The 20,495-nt window shown below is 47.6% G+C and overlaps 1 protein-coding gene across 1 annotated transcript; it reads right to left on the bottom strand.

Moving 5' to 3' along the window:
* Positions 1–7,738: 7,738 nt before the first annotated feature.
* Positions 7,739–20,237, bottom strand: ATP6V0C (ATPase H+ transporting V0 subunit c). Its single transcript, XM_030001648.2, has 3 exons — positions 19,835–20,237; positions 9,846–10,029; positions 7,739–8,567 (listed from the first exon to the last, which is right to left on the bottom strand). The coding sequence occupies exons 1-3, from the start codon at positions 19,908–19,910 to the stop codon at positions 8,363–8,365; spliced, it is 465 nt and encodes a 154-aa protein (XP_029857508.1). The 5' UTR covers positions 19,911–20,237; the 3' UTR covers positions 7,739–8,362.
* Positions 20,238–20,495: the final 258 nt, after the last annotated feature.

The raw sequence follows: 20,495 nt of genomic DNA, 5'->3' as shown, positions 1-20,495 counted from the left end.
CGGCGGGGACCGGGACACCCGGGGGCGGAGCCGGGATGCGGGGGCGGGGCGTGGAGCGGAGCGAACGCCGGCCTTACCCCGCAGCGCCGCTGGTTCCCAGTCACGTGAGCCCGCTCAGCTGACGCGCCGGGATTCCCCACCCGCCCCGCCGCACGTGACCATCCCGCAAGGAGCCGCCATCATGGGAAGGGCACCGCCATCTTGAGGAGGTCGGCGGCTCCGCAGAGGCTGCCGGGCTGAGGGGAGGGGGCCGGCTGCGCGGCCACGACCTTGCTTTGAAAGCCGGTGGCGAAGGAGAACCGGCGGTGGCGGAGCTCACGGCCACAGCTGTCCTTGGCCCCGGCTCCCCCTTCGGGCCTGGGGGTCTCCTGCCGGCCCACACAGGCCGCTGGGCCTGTGGTCTGGCATTGTCGCTGGCACGGTGTCGGTGTCGGAGGTGGCTGCGGGGACGACACCGCAGAGAGATGCCTGCTCTTGCCTGGGAAGCCAGGGAGGGTGGCAGGTCCCCCCTGCGCCCTGCAGGCCTGGGGTCTCGCTCGGCCCCTGGCCTGCTGCCCTCCCTCCTTTCCGGGAGTGTCTCAGGGGATTTGCTCTATCTGGTTTAATCACACTAAGCATTAATAGAAATGAATAACGTTCCCTATCGGAGCCTCTAAGGGGGCTGGCAGCAATATGTGCTGGTGTTCCGCTGTGGCGTGTTAATGCGGAGCTCATGAAATGCTCTTGAAAAGGTCTGGTACCAGTGGGGAGTGACACATGTCCTAAGGGAACACATCTTACCCAGGGAAACTCCAGACCTGGCGAGCTCAGGAAAGCTGGAGAGGGGTGGGGAAGAGCTGCTGCGCTGACCATGCAGGTGTCAACATCTGCTCGTCACAACCACCTCCCCAAGACCTTCTTCTTGCCAGTCTGCACACACCTCCTGCTGCCTCTTGCCTTATGCTCTGATGAGAAATGTTTGGGGCAGAATCTTTTTCCACTGTGTCCACTGACTCCAAACCGGAGCTCCTCAGCACAGGTGGTCTAGAGCATCATCACTCAAGAACCATTACTCAGCCCCAGGACAGACTAGAGTAAGCTCAAGCCACCTTTGCATTCACAAGTTCACTATTACCCGGCATCTTCCAGCCAAGGATTCTGCAGTCCTTAGTGAGCCATGATGCAGCTCTTGTACAGGCACTGTCACCGCTAGCTGGGCAGCCACGTCACACTCCAACAGGTGAATGCCTTTGTGGAAGAAAATGTTAACTTCAAAGTATTACTTTTTATCAAAAAAACTTGAAAGGCCTGAGAGGTCAGGGAAGATGAATTAGTGGTTCCTAATGTTGTGTGAAACTTAATGTCTCAAACATTGTGGTGGGGCAAGTTCTGTCCAGCCCGGGTCGTGACACTTTAAAGTCTGTGAATTTGTGAGTAAGTAAGCTTGGCTTTAACAGCCACAGTGGACTTGTTCCTCTTTGGGCAATGATTCTGCCTGGATGAACTGCTCTGCTCACTTTGCGGCACACCGCACGTGCATGGCACAGCACGCGCGCAGTACTGTGAGGGGCCAGCGGGCTACATCCACAGTGCAAGGAAGCAACTCTGCAGGCCTTGCTTCATCTGACTCATCATTATTTACTTCTTGAATGGCAACCCCAGGCAGACCGAGGTGTGCTGGATGGACCTGTCACAAAGGACCAGCTGATCCTTGCCTCTAAGAGCTGGTAGACGAGTGTTGCAAAGCGTGTACCTGCTTGGAAATCTGGGTGGGCACAATAATAATTACACTAATAAAATTAAGTTTGAACTGTTTATTGGCTCAGGCAAAGTAAGATTTCTGGAACCCACCCTTCACTGTTCTTTTCTCAGTCCCAGCTATAGGGAAAAAGAGTTAACTGCAACCTGGACAGGTAAGTCATTACTTCTTTTAAACGTTACTTTCTAAGCTGACAGCATCGCTGCAGGCAGGCTCCTAAGGTCATCTGACAAGTCAGCAGCAGCCTGGGAGAGAAGACAGAAAGCTTGTTCCGTGCTCCGCAGCCAGGTCCCTGCCTTTTCTCTCCAGCAGACCATGCCACCAGGGGTCCTTATGTCTGCAGTCTCTGTGGCCAGAAGAGCAACAATGTCCAATCTCCAAAACATTACAAGCAAGAACTACGCACTGTTCAAATTAAAGCCCACATCCTCGACAGTCGATTTACTCGATTTACTCCTGATCATCTGCTGGCAGATGCTTCAATTTCCCCTCCATCCTCTGCTCCACAGGGACTGCTGGGTGCTGCAGCAGTCCACCTAGCACTCTCACTCGCGTGTTTATCCTGTTTGGTGTCCCACGGTATCGCAGAGAGAGTCAACTGTCTCATCAAGGACTGTGTCTAGGCAGGGTGCTGATGTGAGCTCTGTTGATGAATCACACCGAGAAAAGATAAATGATGGGGAATGCAATTGTGCATGAACATAACATCCCCATCTGGCCAGGAATTGAATTTTAATGAGGTTTTATGCTGTACTTATCATTCCATGATGTCAGTACTTGTCCACACTACAAGCTGCCTCTTACTGTCAGCAGGGTGACAGTAAAGGCCCCTGAAATGGAGAGCTGAGAATAATGCTAGTTGAGGCCAGGAAAACTACATGCAGCACTGTTTTGGGAATTTGAGGCTAAGAATGGCTTCAGGCAGGTTTTCATCATTGTGGCTGAAATTATCCATGTCTGGGGCACCCAGCAGCATATTGGTGGGAATGACTTGTGGCTTCAGTACAGGTGAAGTCAAGGAGACTCCAAAACTGGAAGATTAGAAAATGAATCCTAAAAGCGGATCTCAGGCATGCTTATTTGAGCAAACAACTCTGCGAGGAATAAGTACCCTTCCAAGCTGCTAAATTGAATTCAGATGTCAAAAGGCATATACAGCACCCAAACTGCCTGTGGCCAAAACAGGGCACCTTCATATGAACGTACCAACTAACAGACTTGTGACAGTAACTTTTCTTGGCAGTGGAAGAGTCATCTAGGTAAATGCAAATACTGACTGCTTAGAGATAGTAACATCCACTATAAAAGATCCTGCCACGGGGTCCACCCCATTGACACAGCTTCACCAACCCTTCAGCAATAAAGAGATCCAACATTTTTCTAGGCCACCAGCCCCAAAGTGAACCACTAAATCAGAATGCTGGAAAATGGCCCGGACCTTCCCCTGTGCTGCTGGGAAGAACAGAACAAGCCTGTGCTGAGATGCAAGGTATGGAAATTTGCCTCATCGTTGCTGTAGGTATGTCACCCAACCCAACTTTATGTCACTTATCTGTCCTGCTTTAAGTCTTATCCCTTTGGATGTTCTTCTATTTCTCACTATTAAATTAACCCTGTCTTGCATCACCAATAATCACACACTCCCTCTCTAATAATTGCATATTCTTTCTCTCTAGAGCCCCAGTAATAGGCTGAGGGAATCACAAGCTGTAGTTTCACTTGCATTTTCTGTAGGAAACGTTTTTTTTCTTCAGGTTGAGTTATTTTTAACCTGGCTCAATTCCCAAATTAGATTCACTGCCTGGCAGCATGCAAAGTTGTACCAGCGCACTTGGGAGGAACAAGGGAGTGTGTGCTACAGATGTGAAAGAAGGTCTAGGTGTCCAGAGGGAGGGCTTGGGCTAGCACTGCTGCCAAATAAAGTGCTTGTGGAGATCCAGCCTTGGCTTCTAATTTTTCACATGCATTCAACAAAGAGGTCTACGAAATTGTCCTAACGCACACAAGAGCCAGGGAGGCTGTTTACATCTATAAGTTGAGAACACACTGCCCATTTTGGTAATGTATGTGATTTCCTAAGATTTGTCCTCAGCCATTAGGTGTAGGTGGTCATTATCACTCTCTGACACCTGAGATCACCGCTTTACCCTCTCCCAGAGGCAAAGGAGGAAAGCAATAGCACCGCTTAGGTGTAGGTGGTCTATCACTCTCTGACACCTGAGATCACCGCTTTACCCTCTCCCAGAGGCAAAGGAGGAAAGCACAGCTCTAATAGCAAGGACAGTTCAAAGTGCCAAAAAAGGGTCCAGGACTGAAACAGCCACCAGTATCCTCTTGGTAAATCCAGAAGAGCCAGGACTTGAGCCTGTGGTGAGTGCATCTCATCCCCTCAGCAAAAGGAAGATGGGAAACAAGCCACTGATTCTCCAGGAACATCACCCTGCCCTCCTGCTACCCGGCTTGTACTCTCACAGGTCTGTAAGACCTCTCAGTGGTCTGTAGATGCCTCGTGGGACACGCTCAGCAGTTTGGCCCCTAGGAGCTTCCAAACATACGCACTGTAAGGTTGGGGGAGGATTTTTTTCTGTGTGCTTTGGCACTGTGATAGAGCAACTAGCTGGACAGAAACTCAGTGATGAGAGTTGCAAAGCTGTGACTGTCTCAGGAGCTAAATGAAGCGTGACTTGCAGAGAAAAGGAACAGCATTCATTAGTGAGTAATAGGAACAAAAATGGAGAAGCTTTTTCGGGACACAATCTTTTGACCATAAAACAGAAAATTCCCACTCCAGGGTAAGTGGCACTGGGATGACTTACTCTGGGTTTAATTTAATTACATCAAGACAAAAGTATGTTTAATACCTGTAGAGCAGAGATATGCTAAAAGCAGAGGTGGCAAGTCCTGTGTGTCAGAGACAGAGGTAATTCTCACCTGAGAATAGTGATGGTTTGTACAGTAAGGCCAGATGGAAACAGCAAAAAGCCATAAAATCAATATCCCCATGGTTAGACTGCGAGGGCAACAAGGTTTACTGAGAGAGTTGTTTTCATTAGATCTGCTCTTACCCTGTAGTTGAAAACAGCAGCTTAGTTTCTGGGATCAGTTTCTCTTAATGAGGTTTTTATTTCCCCAAAGCTTATTTACTTTTCCAGGTTACTACGCTTCTCTGTAAACCAGGTCTCCCAAGGAAAGACAATCCCTGAACAATCACAGACAAAATCCTACTATTTAAAAATGCTTCTCCAACAGAGCAGTAAAAAAAAACAAAACAAAAAACAATCTGCAGCCTTTGAAAAAAGGCCAGTATGAAAGAGTTAAAAAAGCGAAAGGTCAGCAAGCTCTATGAAGGCATTGTCTATGCAGGCAGCATCTGGCAGCAGGCATCCCTTAACCTTACCTAGCCTGAACTGACTGCTGCTGCTGCAGAGCCACCCTGCTCCATTCTCTCTGCAGGGCTGACTCACTCTGCAGTGCATACTCACAGGCACGCAATCTGCCACATTACAGAGGACTATTTATGTGCCAGCAGACACCACCTCTTTTAATCAGGCACTCTACAAGTCCTGTAATTTCATGCTCTGAGGCTGCCCGTTCCCCTTTTCCAAACCAAAGTCAATCCCTGCCAGATGGGACTGCACTGTGATCTAGCACGCTGCTATCAGTAAATAAAGGAAAGGGACCAAAAGGTCCATTATTTTCTTAATGCTCTGAATCACTTCAGAAATTTGCTGATGCAATAGCATCAGTGAAGGACTTGAAATGCAAGTTTTCACCTGGGAGTCATCAATGAGGATCTAGAGCATCACTGTCAGGAAACACTTGGCAAGGCAACATGCTCAGATTATTAATTTTACTCCCAGCGTATTTGCAGGTACTCAGCACAAAGCATTTCTCCATCTCGGCATGCTAACCCCAGCATCTGCTTTATGCTCTGTTCTCCTGACTTGCCTGGGCTTATATATTAACAAGGAAGGCTTGATGTTCCAAGGCATGAACCAAAACGCTGTTGATGGGATTTTGCCTGCATTTAGTTACGTAAGTATCCATCACCATCCTAAGGCTAGTAACTGCCTTCTGCAAGCTACAGTGTCACCAAGCTACAATGGGACCTTAAGAGTTCCTATAGATCAGTGCCTTTAAATTCCTTATTAATCTTAAGAGATGAGAGCTACCACCAGCATTTAGTTGCTCTCAAATGCAATTTGCTCATATTCTTGTAAATTGGCAAAAAAGGCTGGCAGCATGTTCCCCTTAAAGAAGGGAAACCCAGATCTTAAAACGTATTTGCAGCCCCAGCCAGGACATTCTCCTGTCCTGCTACACAAGCGAAATACAATTCCTCTCACCAGAACTGCAGGATGTAAGTGGCATGCTTTCCAGAGAGCCTGAATTTGTGATTCACCCCCTCCCAACTACAAGCTCTGTCAGACTCTGCATGAAAGTACTGGGAAGGTACTCACTGCAATCAGTGCTGAGAGAAAATTATGCTATAGTTTCCATAAATGTTTATGACCCCTGGGTAAAGTCCAATTCAGAAGTTTAGAGTCTACTACTTTTGCTGAAGAAAAGAATGATCAACACAATTCAGATCAGGAATTCTTCCCTTACCCCAGGCAACACTTCAGCATACATCCAGGATTTACCTTAAATCAGCTTATGCCTCTATACAGCCCAAGCACCACCACTGCTCAGACTGCCATGAAAAGCCCTTCCAAAACACCAAACCAGCAGTACAGCCCACCCCAAAGCCAAGCAGCTGACAGGCTATTAAATGAATGCAGACAGATCAGCTTTTTAGCAAAGAGAATAAACCAATTAATTTGTTAATATTTATCAACAATTATTAAAACTACATCTTCACAAAAGTCTGTGAAAATCCATACTAGCAGAATGATTGGCCCATAGCTGAAGTATCTGGAATGGTCCCCAGTCTGGAGACCAGCTACCCAGAAGATGCACAAAGTGCCACCAGGCCTGGGCTGGTGAATGCTCCTACCAGGTCAGAAGCTCCAGACACAGCTTCAGTTGATTCCTCATGCTCTGGGCATAGCTCTTCATGGTACTTACACCAGACTTGTTTGCTGCACAGGTATACACAAGATACACAGGTGAAATACACATACAGCACCACAGTTCCCTTCCCAACCAGGCTGACAGAAGACGTTCTGACAGATCACCCAGCTTAGTTTGATCACCAAGGCACCACTAGTACTAGGTATCCATAATACTAACATTTTGGCTGGAACAAGGTAAAAAGCTCAACCTGTCCTCCAAACTATACAACTAAGATTAAGGTGATGTGCTTCCCAAAGGCAATTGGAACAAACCCTATATTCACAAGGGTCCAACATCTATTTCCCATATGAGTTTCAGCATTGCTTTGCAACACTCAAATCCTCAGGACAAGAGAAGATTGCTACAGCAGTCACTAGCTGCAAAAGCACAACTTTTCAGCTCAAGTGCTCCTGATTTACAAGTTAAAAAATACAAGTTCTTGAATGAACGAATTCTGTTAATGAGACTATTGTTCAGGTACTTTAGAGGCAATTGCTGCTAACAGCACAGCTTTCCAACCAGCCAAGTTTCTGCACAGCCATCACAAAGACAAGCTGCCTAAAGGCTCTTCAGCAGCTCCTACTCCTTGTCACATGCTGAAGCCTGCACCCTTGCTCCCTGACCCTGTCTGCTCAGGCCATGCTGCACAGCCTATTACATGTCATTACCATGTGCCAGAGCAAGTATGTGTTGCTTGATCAGGGTGAGCATAGCACTGCAACAGCCTTGCATTCCTGCTCACCACAAGTACTACCCATGCACAGCAGTTGGAAACAGCATTGCTACTTGCCCAGGAGAAAGAAGGGAATGTTTTAGCAGTGATGACAGCATCACTTCTGCATGGTGCTCAGTCACATCAAGAACCTGCCTCCCCGCTAAAGGAACCCCTCCTCTTCCTAGAGAAGCAAAAGCATGAAATCAGAGGCAGAGGACTCATTACAGCAATGTAGTGAGGAAGTTTTATTTGGAAACATGGTATAAGTTTGTAACCCAACACTGGGTGCACGACTCTGATGCCGGAGCATACGCGGTTACTACTGAAACACAGGAGTGTTTCGGACAATTGCTGTAATAAAACACAAAATTCTCATACTCCAATACCAGGACACTACAGCAATCTTTAGAATCAAAGTTACATCCAAGGAATTCTCTGCACTTACAATTGACCCCACAGTGTAATCTACCTATATATAAGATTAATATATATAGCATGGGAAATTGAAAATCCTTGCTCCATAGATGTATGAACATGTCAAGTCTTTTATAAATAAACATCCAGTGAAGAGAAAAAATTACATTTCTAGTTCATATTTATACATAAAGTACTAACAGCAATGGGTGGAAAATTGCACACAGGCCACCCCAAGCCATGCAGCAGGCTTGGAGCAGCCCATCCAATTTAATATTGAAGTACACACAGGACAGACAAGTCACTAACATACATTGCGCATTTACAAGAGATCAACTACCAAATTGGGACAACTGTACACATTGGAGAGACCATTTTCGTTCTGGAGCTTTTTTTTTAAACGTGGATTTGTTACATCTCTTTACATCATACCGCAGTGTTTACTTTGTGGAGAGGATAAGGGCAACAATGAGGCCATAGAGACCCAAGACTTCAGCGAAGATCAAGATCAGGATCATGCCCACAAATAACCTGGGCTGCTGTGCTGTTCCCCGTACACCTGCATCACCCACAATACCAATGGCAAAGCCAGCAGCCAGACCACTGAGGCCCACACTCAAGCCAGCACCCAGCTGAAGAAAGCTCCTGTAGGACAGATATGAAAAGAGTTTCAGTGGCAAGTAACAGGACACCCAACCCTTCAACTTCAGGCTAGCCTTTCTTTTTTTTTTCCCTCTCCCCAAGGCAAGTAAGAATTAACATATAAACATTTAAAGGGAACCTTTTTCCTGCAGAAAGAGCTTCTATACTCTTTAGGCAAGCACAGTATTCCTCACAAAGCAGATGCTTCCTGAGACTCCTAGCTCTGATACTTAAAAACAAGCAGCTATGCAAGATCTTTAGCTGATACTGAGGCATGGCTCATACACTAAGCTAAGCTACTAGGCCTGCAAGTTCACATGGCCACCCGGCTTGTCTGTAGCCACTTCAGTCAGCTGCAGGCTTAGCATGCTGCCAGAGCTGTATTTACTCCAGCCATGTGGGCTAGCACTTGCAGTAATGCCTGTCCCACTGCTGTGTAGCCTGTTAGTAGCTGCTTTTGTCTCCCACCTTTAGTAAACTTATTATGCAGCTATAGCACATCCAGGTGATTATTAGGTCTCTTGCACTGCAAGAGTTGGACAGGAAAGGTCTGGTTTTCCAGGCAGGGGCACCTGAGGAGCAGTGCCTATCAGAATCTGGCCACCTGGTAACTGCAAAGGAGCATTTGTACCTGTGTGTCTTAGATCATGGCTTATTAGGCCAACCACACTGCTCATCAGCTATAGCTTGTACAGTGACACAGATATCTACTTTAGACCTCAGAAGCATTGTTTCATTCTGAGAGGTCTCCAAGCCAGTCCCAGCTATTCTCAAAAGTCAAGTAGATTAAGTTTCAGACTGTAGTTGATGTAGAGGCCTGATGTATAGCTTGAGGATTGATTTACCAGCACATAAAGCAGCAAGCAATATTAATTATTCACTTGCATCTCCCAGGCAACAGAAGAACTATTTAGACAGTCTGATTAGACAATCTTGGAAAGACCTGTGTATTCCAGGTCTAAAATTTGGCACCATGAAACAAGCTTAGCCTCCTATCCCAGTACTGCCTGTACATTGTTTCTTTCAAGCCATAAACCACTGCATTATCTCTACTAGTGGGATGTCTGATCTGTTAGCTAATACAGCAAACTAATCAGGCAGCACTACCACTGAGGCTAAGACATCAGGTAGGACAGCTGAAATCCAGTCCATACTGCTAAGCCTAGGTTAGGAGCATTTAGCATCGACAGTACTTCCTGGAGTCTTGAGCAAAACCCACCCACTCAGAAGCATCAAAATAGTGACAGGACAAACTTAAAACTGACAGATGCAGTAACTTACTTGAATAGTGTGATAGAAGGTGAGAGGGCATTGGCAATGAGGACTGCCACTACGAGGCCATAGATAGCTATAATACCCGCCATGACAACAGGGATGATTGACTTCATGATGAGCTCAGGCCTCATGACAGACATGGCTGCAATACCCGTGCCACTCTTTGCTGTTCCATATGCAGCTCCCAAGGCTGGAAGAGAAAAAAATGCATTAGACACATCCCCAAATACTGCAGCCTAGTGAAGGAGATTGTATTAGAACAGTTGAGTCAGCACAAGGAAGAATTGTGCAAAACTAACATGGTCACTTGACTACTTCGTTTGTCAGCCAGGGATATTCCCCGAAAGGATGAGGAAGTGAGCTATTCAGAGTCCTAGACCAAAGCCAGACCAATAAAAAGGTCCTGTTCAAACAGTACTGATAACAGCATGCCCTCTCCAAGCTAGCTTCACAGCAGCGTATACTCCCTAGCTGACATTCATTCCCTATTTAGGAACCAAAACCCAAGGTCCAAATCTTAACTCATTACTTCAGAGTCTGTGCCCTCACAGAGCTCACATTGCAAGGATCTACTCAGCTGAACTGCAGAGGAACACAGCAAAGCACATCCTTCTACCACAGCAGGATGTAACCCAGCTGAAAGCCAGGTTTTACAATCACTGAACTTTGAGCCACTTGGGCTGAGTTCTCAGATGCACCCAATGTTTAACAAGTCACCTTCATGGTACCTCATCTTCCACAAAACCTATTATCTGCCTATACTTTGGCCTGGGGTTAAACATGCCATTTCAGCTTCATCAGACACATACTGAGATAGCAACAAACTCACATATTATTGCTGCACTTAGTTCCTTGGAGAAAGGACACCCTCTTCATGTGTCAATAACCCCATCTGTGAAGGATTCAGGTCCCAACACATGTTAATCCAACCACTGGAACCACAGAGTAGAGTATGGCTTCTAGGTTAGAGAGGACCACAACCACCTTACCCCTAAGGTTTGCTGATGACCCATCTAAACACTTGAGCATGCAGAGACCAAGACAGGAATCCAAAGCTTAGTTTTCAAAGCAGGACATGGTTTTATCACTTCCAACTGAGAGCTGCCAGAAGAGTCCCAAAGCACTACCCCAAAAAGTAACTTCTGCCTTTAAAACTTCATATTAGTCTCACAAAAGCTTTCACAAATACCTCATTCTTTGATTCTGAATTACTCGGAAAGACCTCTTTCCTTCCAGCCTTGCTCTGGAGTACTCTAGGGTCTCCTTAACTCTGAACACTCACCATCACCTAAGAGATGATATACAGGTCAGCAGCCATCCCGGACTAAGTCCTTGAAGCAGCACTGCAAGGTGTGTGGAAGGGTAGGTAGTCTCCTTTTTAGACACCATCAGGCTGATATTCAAAGGTAACAGCCCTATTTAGCATGAAAATGCTCATGTCTGCTCTGAAAGGCTACTGTAAAACATTAAAACCATAGTGATTTCAAATCTTTGTACTGTTCAGAGACTTAAATATTTGAGTTTGCTCCACCCACTTAAAAACTAAGGTTTCTACAAGGAAGAGAGCGCTGCTGGTTCCACAAAGATCTGTAGCTGCCTTACACAAGGATCCAAGCATGAGACTGTGCACCTTGCCCAAAAGAGTTGCTGGGAAGTAGTCAAAGGATTTAGGATATGTGCTTTCCTGCTTCTCACTCAGCATTTATATAAAGCCTATCTTTGAGCAGTCAAGAACTGAGCAGTAATCCTCCTGGCTCTGCACTAAGAAACTTAAGATTAATAAAGATAGCACCACTGCACTAACACAAGACTCACTATCAGAAGGAAGTTCAGTTATAGTTACAAAAACTTGGAGAAAGCCTCATTATCAACTACAAATTGGTTCTGTACTAGGAAAGCTCTTGAACCTTGACTGCCACTGAGCCAAATGTAAAGGGCTGTTCAGTGCAATTCAGAGCTAGAATCCAGCTTAGCAGGAAGGCTGAGCCAAGAGCAGATGACAGGTTTTACATGCAAATGCAAGCTGAGCCTGGAAACTAGCACACAGACTTAGCTAGCAATATCAATGATAGTATTGTTTGAGGGTCTAGCCCCTAGGAAGTCTTGAAAGAAATCAGTAACTTGAATTAGGGACCTTTTCTGTTAGATGAAGCATCTTCTGACAACTGGAAATAAGTGGAATCAAGATTCAGGCTATGTAGACTTCTAGACTGGCTATCATATTTAGCAGAAACCACTTATCTTGTCTGGAATCTTTTATAAACCTCTCCAGAAACACAGAGGCTCATGAGGGAAGTTCATTATTTAAAATTAGATCAGTCATTACTTCCTCCAAGTCTGAAGTTACTCAAGGGTGTTGCAATTAATGCAGTGATGGATTACAAAAACTGATTTTGTAATCCCACTTACAGAAAGCCAGCCTGCTTAAGCTTTTGGGGAGGAGCAAATCAGCACAAGTTTGTCAATTCCCAGTTAAATCCCAATTCTAGGCAACAGGCAAGAGCTTATGCCTTGAACTTGGTCTAGACACATTAACAAATAAAGTCTACATGTACTCTGTGGCAGCTAGTTTTCAACATTGCAGTTTTTAGATGGCACTGAAGATCTGTTGCACTCCCACCAGTGGACAGTCACAGGTGCTACACATACAGCTTCAGAGCTTGGCACATCTGCTCCTAGTGAAGTCTTTATCAGCATCCTGATCAACAGGCTTACACTGGAGTCCCCTGCAGCTGCATCTCCAATACCTCACAAGGCAGCTTGTCTTACTGCTCTTCACTAGCCTGAGAAGTTCTCCTTGCACCTTTGACAATACCCCAATGTTAACAGTCCAGGTGGCAAAGACAGCCACTTCCCACCACAACACAGCCATCTAATGGCACAGCTATTCAGTTATGGGCTGTCTAACACTTAGGTCAATCCTCCCGCACATCTTGACTTGTACCTCTTGCCAGGTGTGAGTCTGAAGCACATATGCTACATTTAAATACCCCTGAGTCGGAAGGACATGTTTTCCAAAATCTTCTCAGTGAATAGGGTTTAAAGAGATCTATGTGGAAGACAGTGAAAGTGGAACAAGAGCTGTACCACTGTTACACACCAAGACTCCATGTACTTGCTTCAGATCATACAGCTCCATCACCTCTAACATACAAACCAATTAAGCTGCAACACAACCTTTAAAGCATACAAACAGGGCTGTCAAAACATTTACCTGGCAGCCAGAGAACCAGCACTTTGCCTACCTAGCTTTACCACAGAAGAAAGCCACTGTGGTCTATAACCAGGAACTGTGCCATTTTTAAGTTCAATGGTGTTGTAATACAGAGAAGTTGATTTACACACATCATTCAAGACCATCTACTCCCAGTAAGCCTGTTTCAAAGGTGAACTTCATTTTTAAATACTTCCAAACAGTAACTCCTTGAACTCACAAGCCAGAGTTGATTTAATACTGCTTCCTGGGGGCAAAACACACTCCCACCAGGCTGTGAATATGCTGCCTGGCACCTTGCCACAGCTGTTACTTTCTATTAAGCAAAAGTGGAAGCAGAGGTAGTGTAGCTGTGCAGCTCCAAGAAAGTATGAACTAGAAAGTAACTTGCCATATAGGCAACAGCTTCAGTAAGGACTGAAGGCTAGTTGTAGTCTTGCCGCTGCCAGGACTTCCAGTAGAGCTTTGCCTCAGATTTTCACCTACAGTACTTGAGCAGTCTATGGTTTAGATCAAGTGCTAGTCTAAGTATTAGGACCAAACTTTTGTAGCTACAGTTACAGTGCTCAGTAAGGTCATGCACCAAGAACATTAATCTTTCAGCTAAGTTAGCTGCAAGTCACCTCATGCAACACTCCCTCAGTATAGAAAGAGGCTACTGCCAAAAGCCTGGCATCAGTTTTGCCAAGCTTTGCAGACAGATATGCACCTATGGACAGTGACCATATTACCAGGGGCCTTCAAACCAGGGAACCATGTGCACAGATGCAGTTTCAGCAGTTGCAATACATTCAGACATGCTCAGCCCAAGATTACAGAGGCTCAGAACCAGCCACAGGCACTCCAGCAGCATTTGGTCCATTCAGAGGCAGTGATTCCTCCTGTCCCCCACCATGGAGAAGCACGTTTTCACACTGCAACATCAGAGATTTCCAGAGCACTAATAGGCAGAATTTCCCTGCGTTAGGAAGTGAGCTAGTAACACAAGTCAACTTTCAATTAAGATACCATGGGTTACTATCATAGCAAGTCTGAAAGAGCATTCCGGATGAGTACTTACATCTGGAGCCTTTTATAATTAATCCATTATCAAATGGGCTGCCCTCTGCAGCCAGTAGGCTTCCCTTGAAGCAGACAACAGGCATCAATTCACCTCAATGCCTGTTCATCCTTGAGCAGGTTGTTCTTAAATGGTTGGAGAACTGTTAGAGATGATATCCAGGTCAAGTACAGTCCTTGCTTTGCCATGCCAGAAACCTGGGCATTTTCAAAGAAACAGGCTTCTTCCCACTGGTATTCTAAGGTCCCTCCCACACCACCACATTTAACACACAGCTCTACCTCAGATTACAGTAATGGATACTCCATGGCTGCCTTGGAAAAACCCTGTTGCTATGTCTAGTTGCATCTCCGCAGAAGAGAGAGCCACATTAGCGGAACTGTATCTGAAGCCTATGCAAATTCAGATCACGCTGACTGAAGACTGGCTATAGACAGTTCCCCAGTCACAACTGGAGGGGTAAACAGATAAGTTACCCTACAGGAAGTTGTAGACTTTGGAAATCTTTAGTGAGTCACCTGTTATAGGATTAGGGACAGCATGCTTTTTGTTCTCCCCTGATGTTATGAGAGGGTGTGAGGATTTCAAACAAGTCTAGCACTGCCAGCTTACAGCATTATCAAAAATAACCTGCAAGGCTAGCAGGCCATTTGCTCCTCTTCAGTAAATTTGAGAATTTAAAAGTCTACCAGCTCCTCAAGAGGCTGCAGCAATAGCAGCAGTCCAAAGGAAAAAGGAGCTACCAGTCAAACAGCTGGGCCTGCTGCAATTGGTACTCTGGATTGTCTGACATAGCACACAAAGCCAATTTTTTTTGTAAAAGCACGGTAAGGCTGACACTTTACAGAGTACAGGCTTCCTCTTCTGCAAGCAGCAAAGTCCAGTCACTTGTTATTTATCTTTCTTTATCATCATACAAACTCCCCTGCAACCTTAAAGATGACCCATTTCACAGACTGGGCAGGCCACTGTAATCCAGGTACTGACTAGCAGAGTAGTTTGTTGTACCAGTTAGCAGGAGCCCTTTTCATCTAGTTGGTCGAACAGCAGCTTACATCACTCACCAGCAGGCATCCACTGCTAAGCTGCCTCATTTCTGAAGCATGGGAAAGCCAAGGTCATCTGACTGCATCCAGCAGTGGCCAGACCAGCCTGACTTGAAGCCTCACACTCACAAGATTCACAGTCTGAAGGAAGGAAGCAAGTTCAGCAAGTTATGCCTTGCTGTTTGGTGAGGACAGCAAGCAGGTGGAAGCATACACTTCTGTGAAACCACTGGTTTAAGAATCACCAAGCAACCTGATCAGGCTGGAGAGTTTTTCAGCTTGCAACTGCTGCTTGAAATCAGCCAGGCTGTCTGGACAGATGGAAGAGGCTAGTTTTAGGAAGGGAAAAAGGAAGTTGACTAAGAGGTCCTGAGGCAGGGGACATTCATCTGCACTGCTGCTCTGAATGTTCCCATCAAAGGGAAAGTACACACAGACTTTGTAGTCTACAGTGACTTTAGAGTAAGACAGAAGTTCCAGTTCCAGGTACACCTGGAAGCCATAGTACAAGCAGCAGCCTATTTGCTTAAGCCAAGTTTTGTAGACCCAATAGTTTATCCAGATGCTCGATCGGGTTTTCAGATGATCCTAAGACTAGAATTTAGTGAGTGGAAATGATACCCTTGTTGAGATGTCTTCCCTTAATTTAACTGAGCTATAGAAATACTGCCTATCTGGCTTACTTCTGTTACAACACTTATGTCTTAATAGGCCACTAATCTACCTGCTGTTAAGGATGAATGCTTAAGCTAGTCTATCCTGTAGACAGTCTGGTAGCTCAAACATCTGACCCACTCAGTTTTTCTGCTCATACCAAGATGCTCTTGAAGTACTCTTTAATGATTTGGAACAGAAGACTACCTTGAGCTGCACTCTTCTGCCATTTCATTTTTACCTGCAAGCTACAGCTAATGAGTCCGCAAGCTCCTCTTAGGATGGGGTCTACAGCTCCTTACTGAGAAGCAAGCAGCTCTCCTCTCTACCACCTCCCCACCCCTCAAGAGAGTATTTCAGGAAGCACAGGTGTAATTTGCCTTCAAAGCTGCAAGCTGTTTATAGTCACAAAGCCTTCTAGAATCGGACTGCACAGAGCTGTCAGCTGCATCAAGCTAGATGTTCTGAGCCAGCAATTTCACTATGGAGGTCCCTTAATAGCTAACCAACTGCTACATATCTGCAGCCCTAGTTTAAAATAAGTACTATTTTGTTTGCTCTGCAGCAATGAGAAGGCAGACACAGGACTAACCTTAACACTGCTGGCTAGAGTTCTCTTCATTAGCAGTCTTCCAGAAGCTTGATAGTGAAGCAGTATTGAAGGCACTGAATGCCCATCCAGAGTGCAGGTCTAAGTAAAACTCCTTACCATATTATGGAGGCCACAGTGGGGTGTGCCTGGGGCATCATGCTTTTCTACATGGAGCATCAGCAAGCACAGAATCAGACAGCTTTGCCCAATACCATGCTTTTCCATTTTGGCATGCCAAAGTCACATGGAAAAGCTGCAATAATTTGATCACTCAACAGCACCTGACACTGAGCCAGCTACATTTTACACATAGGAAATAAAGGAACTTTAGCTATCAGAACAAGTTGTAATCAGCAAATGAATAAGCAGGCTCAAAGATAGCCAAGGTCACAGCAGCCTGCTTTAGTCTTTCTAGCAGCCATCAGTACCAGCTGACCAGAACAAGTTCTGCTATCTATTTACCATCAGCAGTTAATGTTCAAACATCAAACCATACTGCATAAAGTCGCTTGTTTTCACATCAAACTAGCCTGGACAGTATAGAACTTGAACATGTTTACTAGAAACAGGTCTCAGGACTACAAGCTCCACAAGAATCTGATCTTTAGATACACCACGAGTCAGACATGATCACCACACTAATTAACACTGATCTAGGACAATTTTAGATAGTTTTACACTGCTTGTCCAGACAAACTTAGCTCCTTACTTCTAAATCAGGGTGGGTTTTTTAACAACTAATGTTCAATTAACATCAGAACATGCTGTAGTGTCACATCACTATTAGGAAAGCTACATGACACTGCAAGTTTTAGTTTCCCCTATATGGATGCGTCTGCCATATTGCCTTAAAAATCCAAGTTGCTTCACTGAACAAAGAGTTCACTAATGTTCACAACTATGAAATGATGCTGCATCAGCAGTATCTACAACCTGTTGTGCCAGTGACTGAACCCATCAAATGCACTTAGGCCCTAGCAAGAGACTAACTTCATGGCTCAGACCTGCTGGTATTAGGGCCATCTGACACAGATTCTGCAAGAAGGACCAGTCATGTACCAGCAGCAACATGATAGTTACCAAGCCTTCATCAATATAGCTTAAGCACTCACTTTGAATCACCCAACTCAAACCTTCCCCTTTAACTTGCAATCCCACAGTACCATGCCATGAAACCCACAGCTTCTAGGAAATGCTTCACTTCTAGTTTAGACATGCCAAGCAACACTTTGAATTCCTGTTAAAATGCTGACTCAAGTTCGCATCCCTCATTGATGTTTCCACCGAAGCAAGCTTGCATATCACAAACCCAGTGTTTAAAAGGCCATACAACCATATTCTTTTGCTTCCAAGTTCAATTTTGCAAGAGGAATCCAGTGACTCCTTCCTCAGGAAGAAAGTTCAGTATTTAGGACCTTAATCACTGCTGCTTTGCAAAAGGCAGTGATCTGCTGACTGTTTTTTCCAACAAGTAACTACATCTTAGTCTATTCCTCCATTATCTACACTAGCAAAGAGGCAGGTGGGTCAGTAGTCCCAACATTGGCTCCTACAGCATTCCAGCCATACTGTTTTCAGCAAAGTCCTTACCTGTCAAGTGCAAGTACAGTGTTTTAACTCTGAGGTGGCAGACTACTAATTGCCCTCAGCACAGGACATCTGCATCCCACCACTGGGTACTAACTGAGCAAGACTAAACACAGCCAGCCAGGCTTTTTTTTTTGCAAAGATTAAAGCCATGAGCATGGCTGGTGTGAAACCAGCTAATGGTGCCAACATCAGTATGGCTAGACAGCTTCCTCTCAAACACTAGTTTTAATCCACTGCCTACTTAGCTATTTACACAGTTTAATCTACCACACTAATCAATCAAGAGCAGCTTCCACAAATTTGCCTTGCAGACCTAGCTACCATCTCAGAGACTATTTTAATATGAGACTCCAAGCACATGAACAGCTATATGCAACCCCAGTTACAGCCAACTCAATAGTTGAGTGTTTTGATTCCTCAACTGGGAGCCAAATTAGGTGGCAGATGAAGACAAGTCAGTATGCTCATGCAGGTGGAGACACTGGCTCAGTCTTCAGAAGAGAAAACCAGACTGATTCCTAGTTCTTGCATTCCTAGTCACCGTAATGCTCGCATCTGGAAAAAAACTAGCTGAAGCCTTCCCCATGTTACATCCCAAACAGAACAGCAGGTGTGTACCTATCAGGAAACAGTAAATGCTCAGTCAGGAAGAGCAGTCATTTTCTGCAGAAGGTTTACTCAGGCTCCAAGAGGCAGACAAGGCATCATATGATGGTCTTTCCAGTGTAAAACAGCATTTATGATTCTCTTGATAAACGTTCTTCAATAGGGAGAATGATACCGCAGAATGACCCAATTCACTCTGCACTGAGCCTCAATGACTTAAGATGCAGATGGATGGCCAATACAGAAGAGATTCCCTTTTTCAGTGGTTCATGCATCTTCCATTTTAAAGGGATGGTCAGGAGCTCATCAGTTCCTTTTAACGTCATTAACATCTTTAAAGCTGACTTCACTCCTAAAATGCTTGCATATTTAGGTTTCAATCCCATTAAAAATTGCTCTTGCATTATCCAAGGCATGTTTTAAAAAGCAACTTTGCCCTATTTACAGCGGGAGAAGTGTTGCACCCAGCCAGGAGAGCCAGACCAACCCTCCCCGCCGGGAGGGCCCTGACTCCCGTGGAAGCCCAGGGCAGACTTATCACCCAAGGGACCCCCGGGGGCAGCCCGGCACGGCGGCAGGCGGGAGACCTTCCCGCAGCACACGCCGAGGCGCACGTTAGTACAGCCGGGACTCGGGCCTGCCGTGACACCGGCTTTCTGGCTGGTAAAACCCACTCCCCCGCACCGGCAGGTCAGCCCGGACGCGTGACTAACCGGGGGTCTGGCCCCCGCACCCGACCACCCCCGCGGGCAAGGGGCTCCCCACGGCAAGGCGCGGAGGGGGGGGGGGGGGGGGCACGGCCGCCCCCGCGGGGCCGGGCCGGGCGGCGGCGCCGCAGTCACGTGGGAGCGGGGGCTCCGCCGGCGGCGGCACGCTCCGCGGTGACGTCACTCGCGCAGACCCCCCCCCCCCCTCCGCCGCGCCCCGGTAGCCCGGATGAAGCTGGGGGGAAGGGTGAGGGGGGGGGGGGGGGTGTCCCAGGCCCGGGGCCGCCTCCGCCCCCCGCGGCCAGGCCGGGAGGACGCCCCGTCCAGGCGGGCGCCAGGCCCCAGCACCGGGGATCCCGCCCCGCCAAGTGAGGGGGACAACGGGGACAGGCGTGCCCCCCCCCCCCCCCCCCCGCCCCGCCATCCCGGCGCTACGGCGGCGAGCCAGACCGTGCTCCCTCTGCCCCCCGTCCCAGCAGCTCCAGGCCCCGACACCCCCCTCCCGGGAGGCCGGACGGGTGCTCACCGCTGAAGACCATGGCAGCCGAGGCGCCCATCACGGCGAAAAAGGAGGCGTACTCGGGGCTGGCGCTGGAGGACATGGCTGCGCGGGCCGGGCCGGGCCGGGGCGAGGCGCCGCTGGGACCGGGAGAGCGAGAGGGCGGGGGGGGGGGGGGCGGGAGGCTCCGCCGCGGCGCCGGTCCTCCGCAGGCAGCGCTCGGTCACAAAATGGCGGAGACGGGGAGGGAAGGGGGGGGAGACGGGGCGGAGGCCGGCTGCAGGCAGCGCTAGGGAGGGGGCCGGCCGCGGGAGGGAGGGAGAGGGCGAGGGGAATGGCAGCCCGGAGCTCCGTCCCGGCGGGAGTGCGCGGCGGCCCGGGCGCTGCGCCCTAAATACTGCCTCCGCAGAACAAAATGGCGGCGGCCCCCCCGTCACGTGATCCACGCCCACCGCCCCCGCCTGCCCGCCCCGCCCTCGGCCGTCACCACGCGCGCGCGGCTGGGGGGCGCTCGCTCGCCGCTCCCTCCCCCCGCCCCCGATTCCCCGCTCCTACGCCGGGTCTCGCCCCCGAGAAGGAGCGGAGCCCGCTGCTCCCTCCGCGCCCCGTGTCGCGACCGGGTCGCGGGGCCGCGGCGGCCCCCTCGCTCTGCTCCCCTCCACTCGCTCTCCCCTCCCTTCTGCCCCGG

This window comes from Aquila chrysaetos, chromosome 25 (assembly GCF_900496995.4).
Source record: "Aquila chrysaetos chrysaetos chromosome 25, bAquChr1.4, whole genome shotgun sequence".
Classification (NCBI taxonomy): Eukaryota; Metazoa; Chordata; class Aves; order Accipitriformes; family Accipitridae; genus Aquila; species Aquila chrysaetos.
Note: the sequence above shows the minus strand (reverse complement) of the source record. Positions and strands in the feature narration are given on the sequence as shown.

Coding starts and splice junctions, on each gene's coding strand:
- ATP6V0C (XM_030001648.2), bottom strand. CDS start 19,910: ATGTCCTCCAGCGCCAGCCCCGAGTACGCCTCCTTTTTCGCCGTGATG. Junction 10,030..19,834: donor GGCTGCCATGGTCTTCAGCG/GTGAGCACCCGT, acceptor TTTCTCTTCCAG/CCTTGGGAGCTGCATATGGA. Junction 8,568..9,845: donor CCTTCTATCACACTATTCAA/GTAAGTTACTGC, acceptor TCTGTCCTACAG/GAGCTTTCTTCAGCTGGGTG.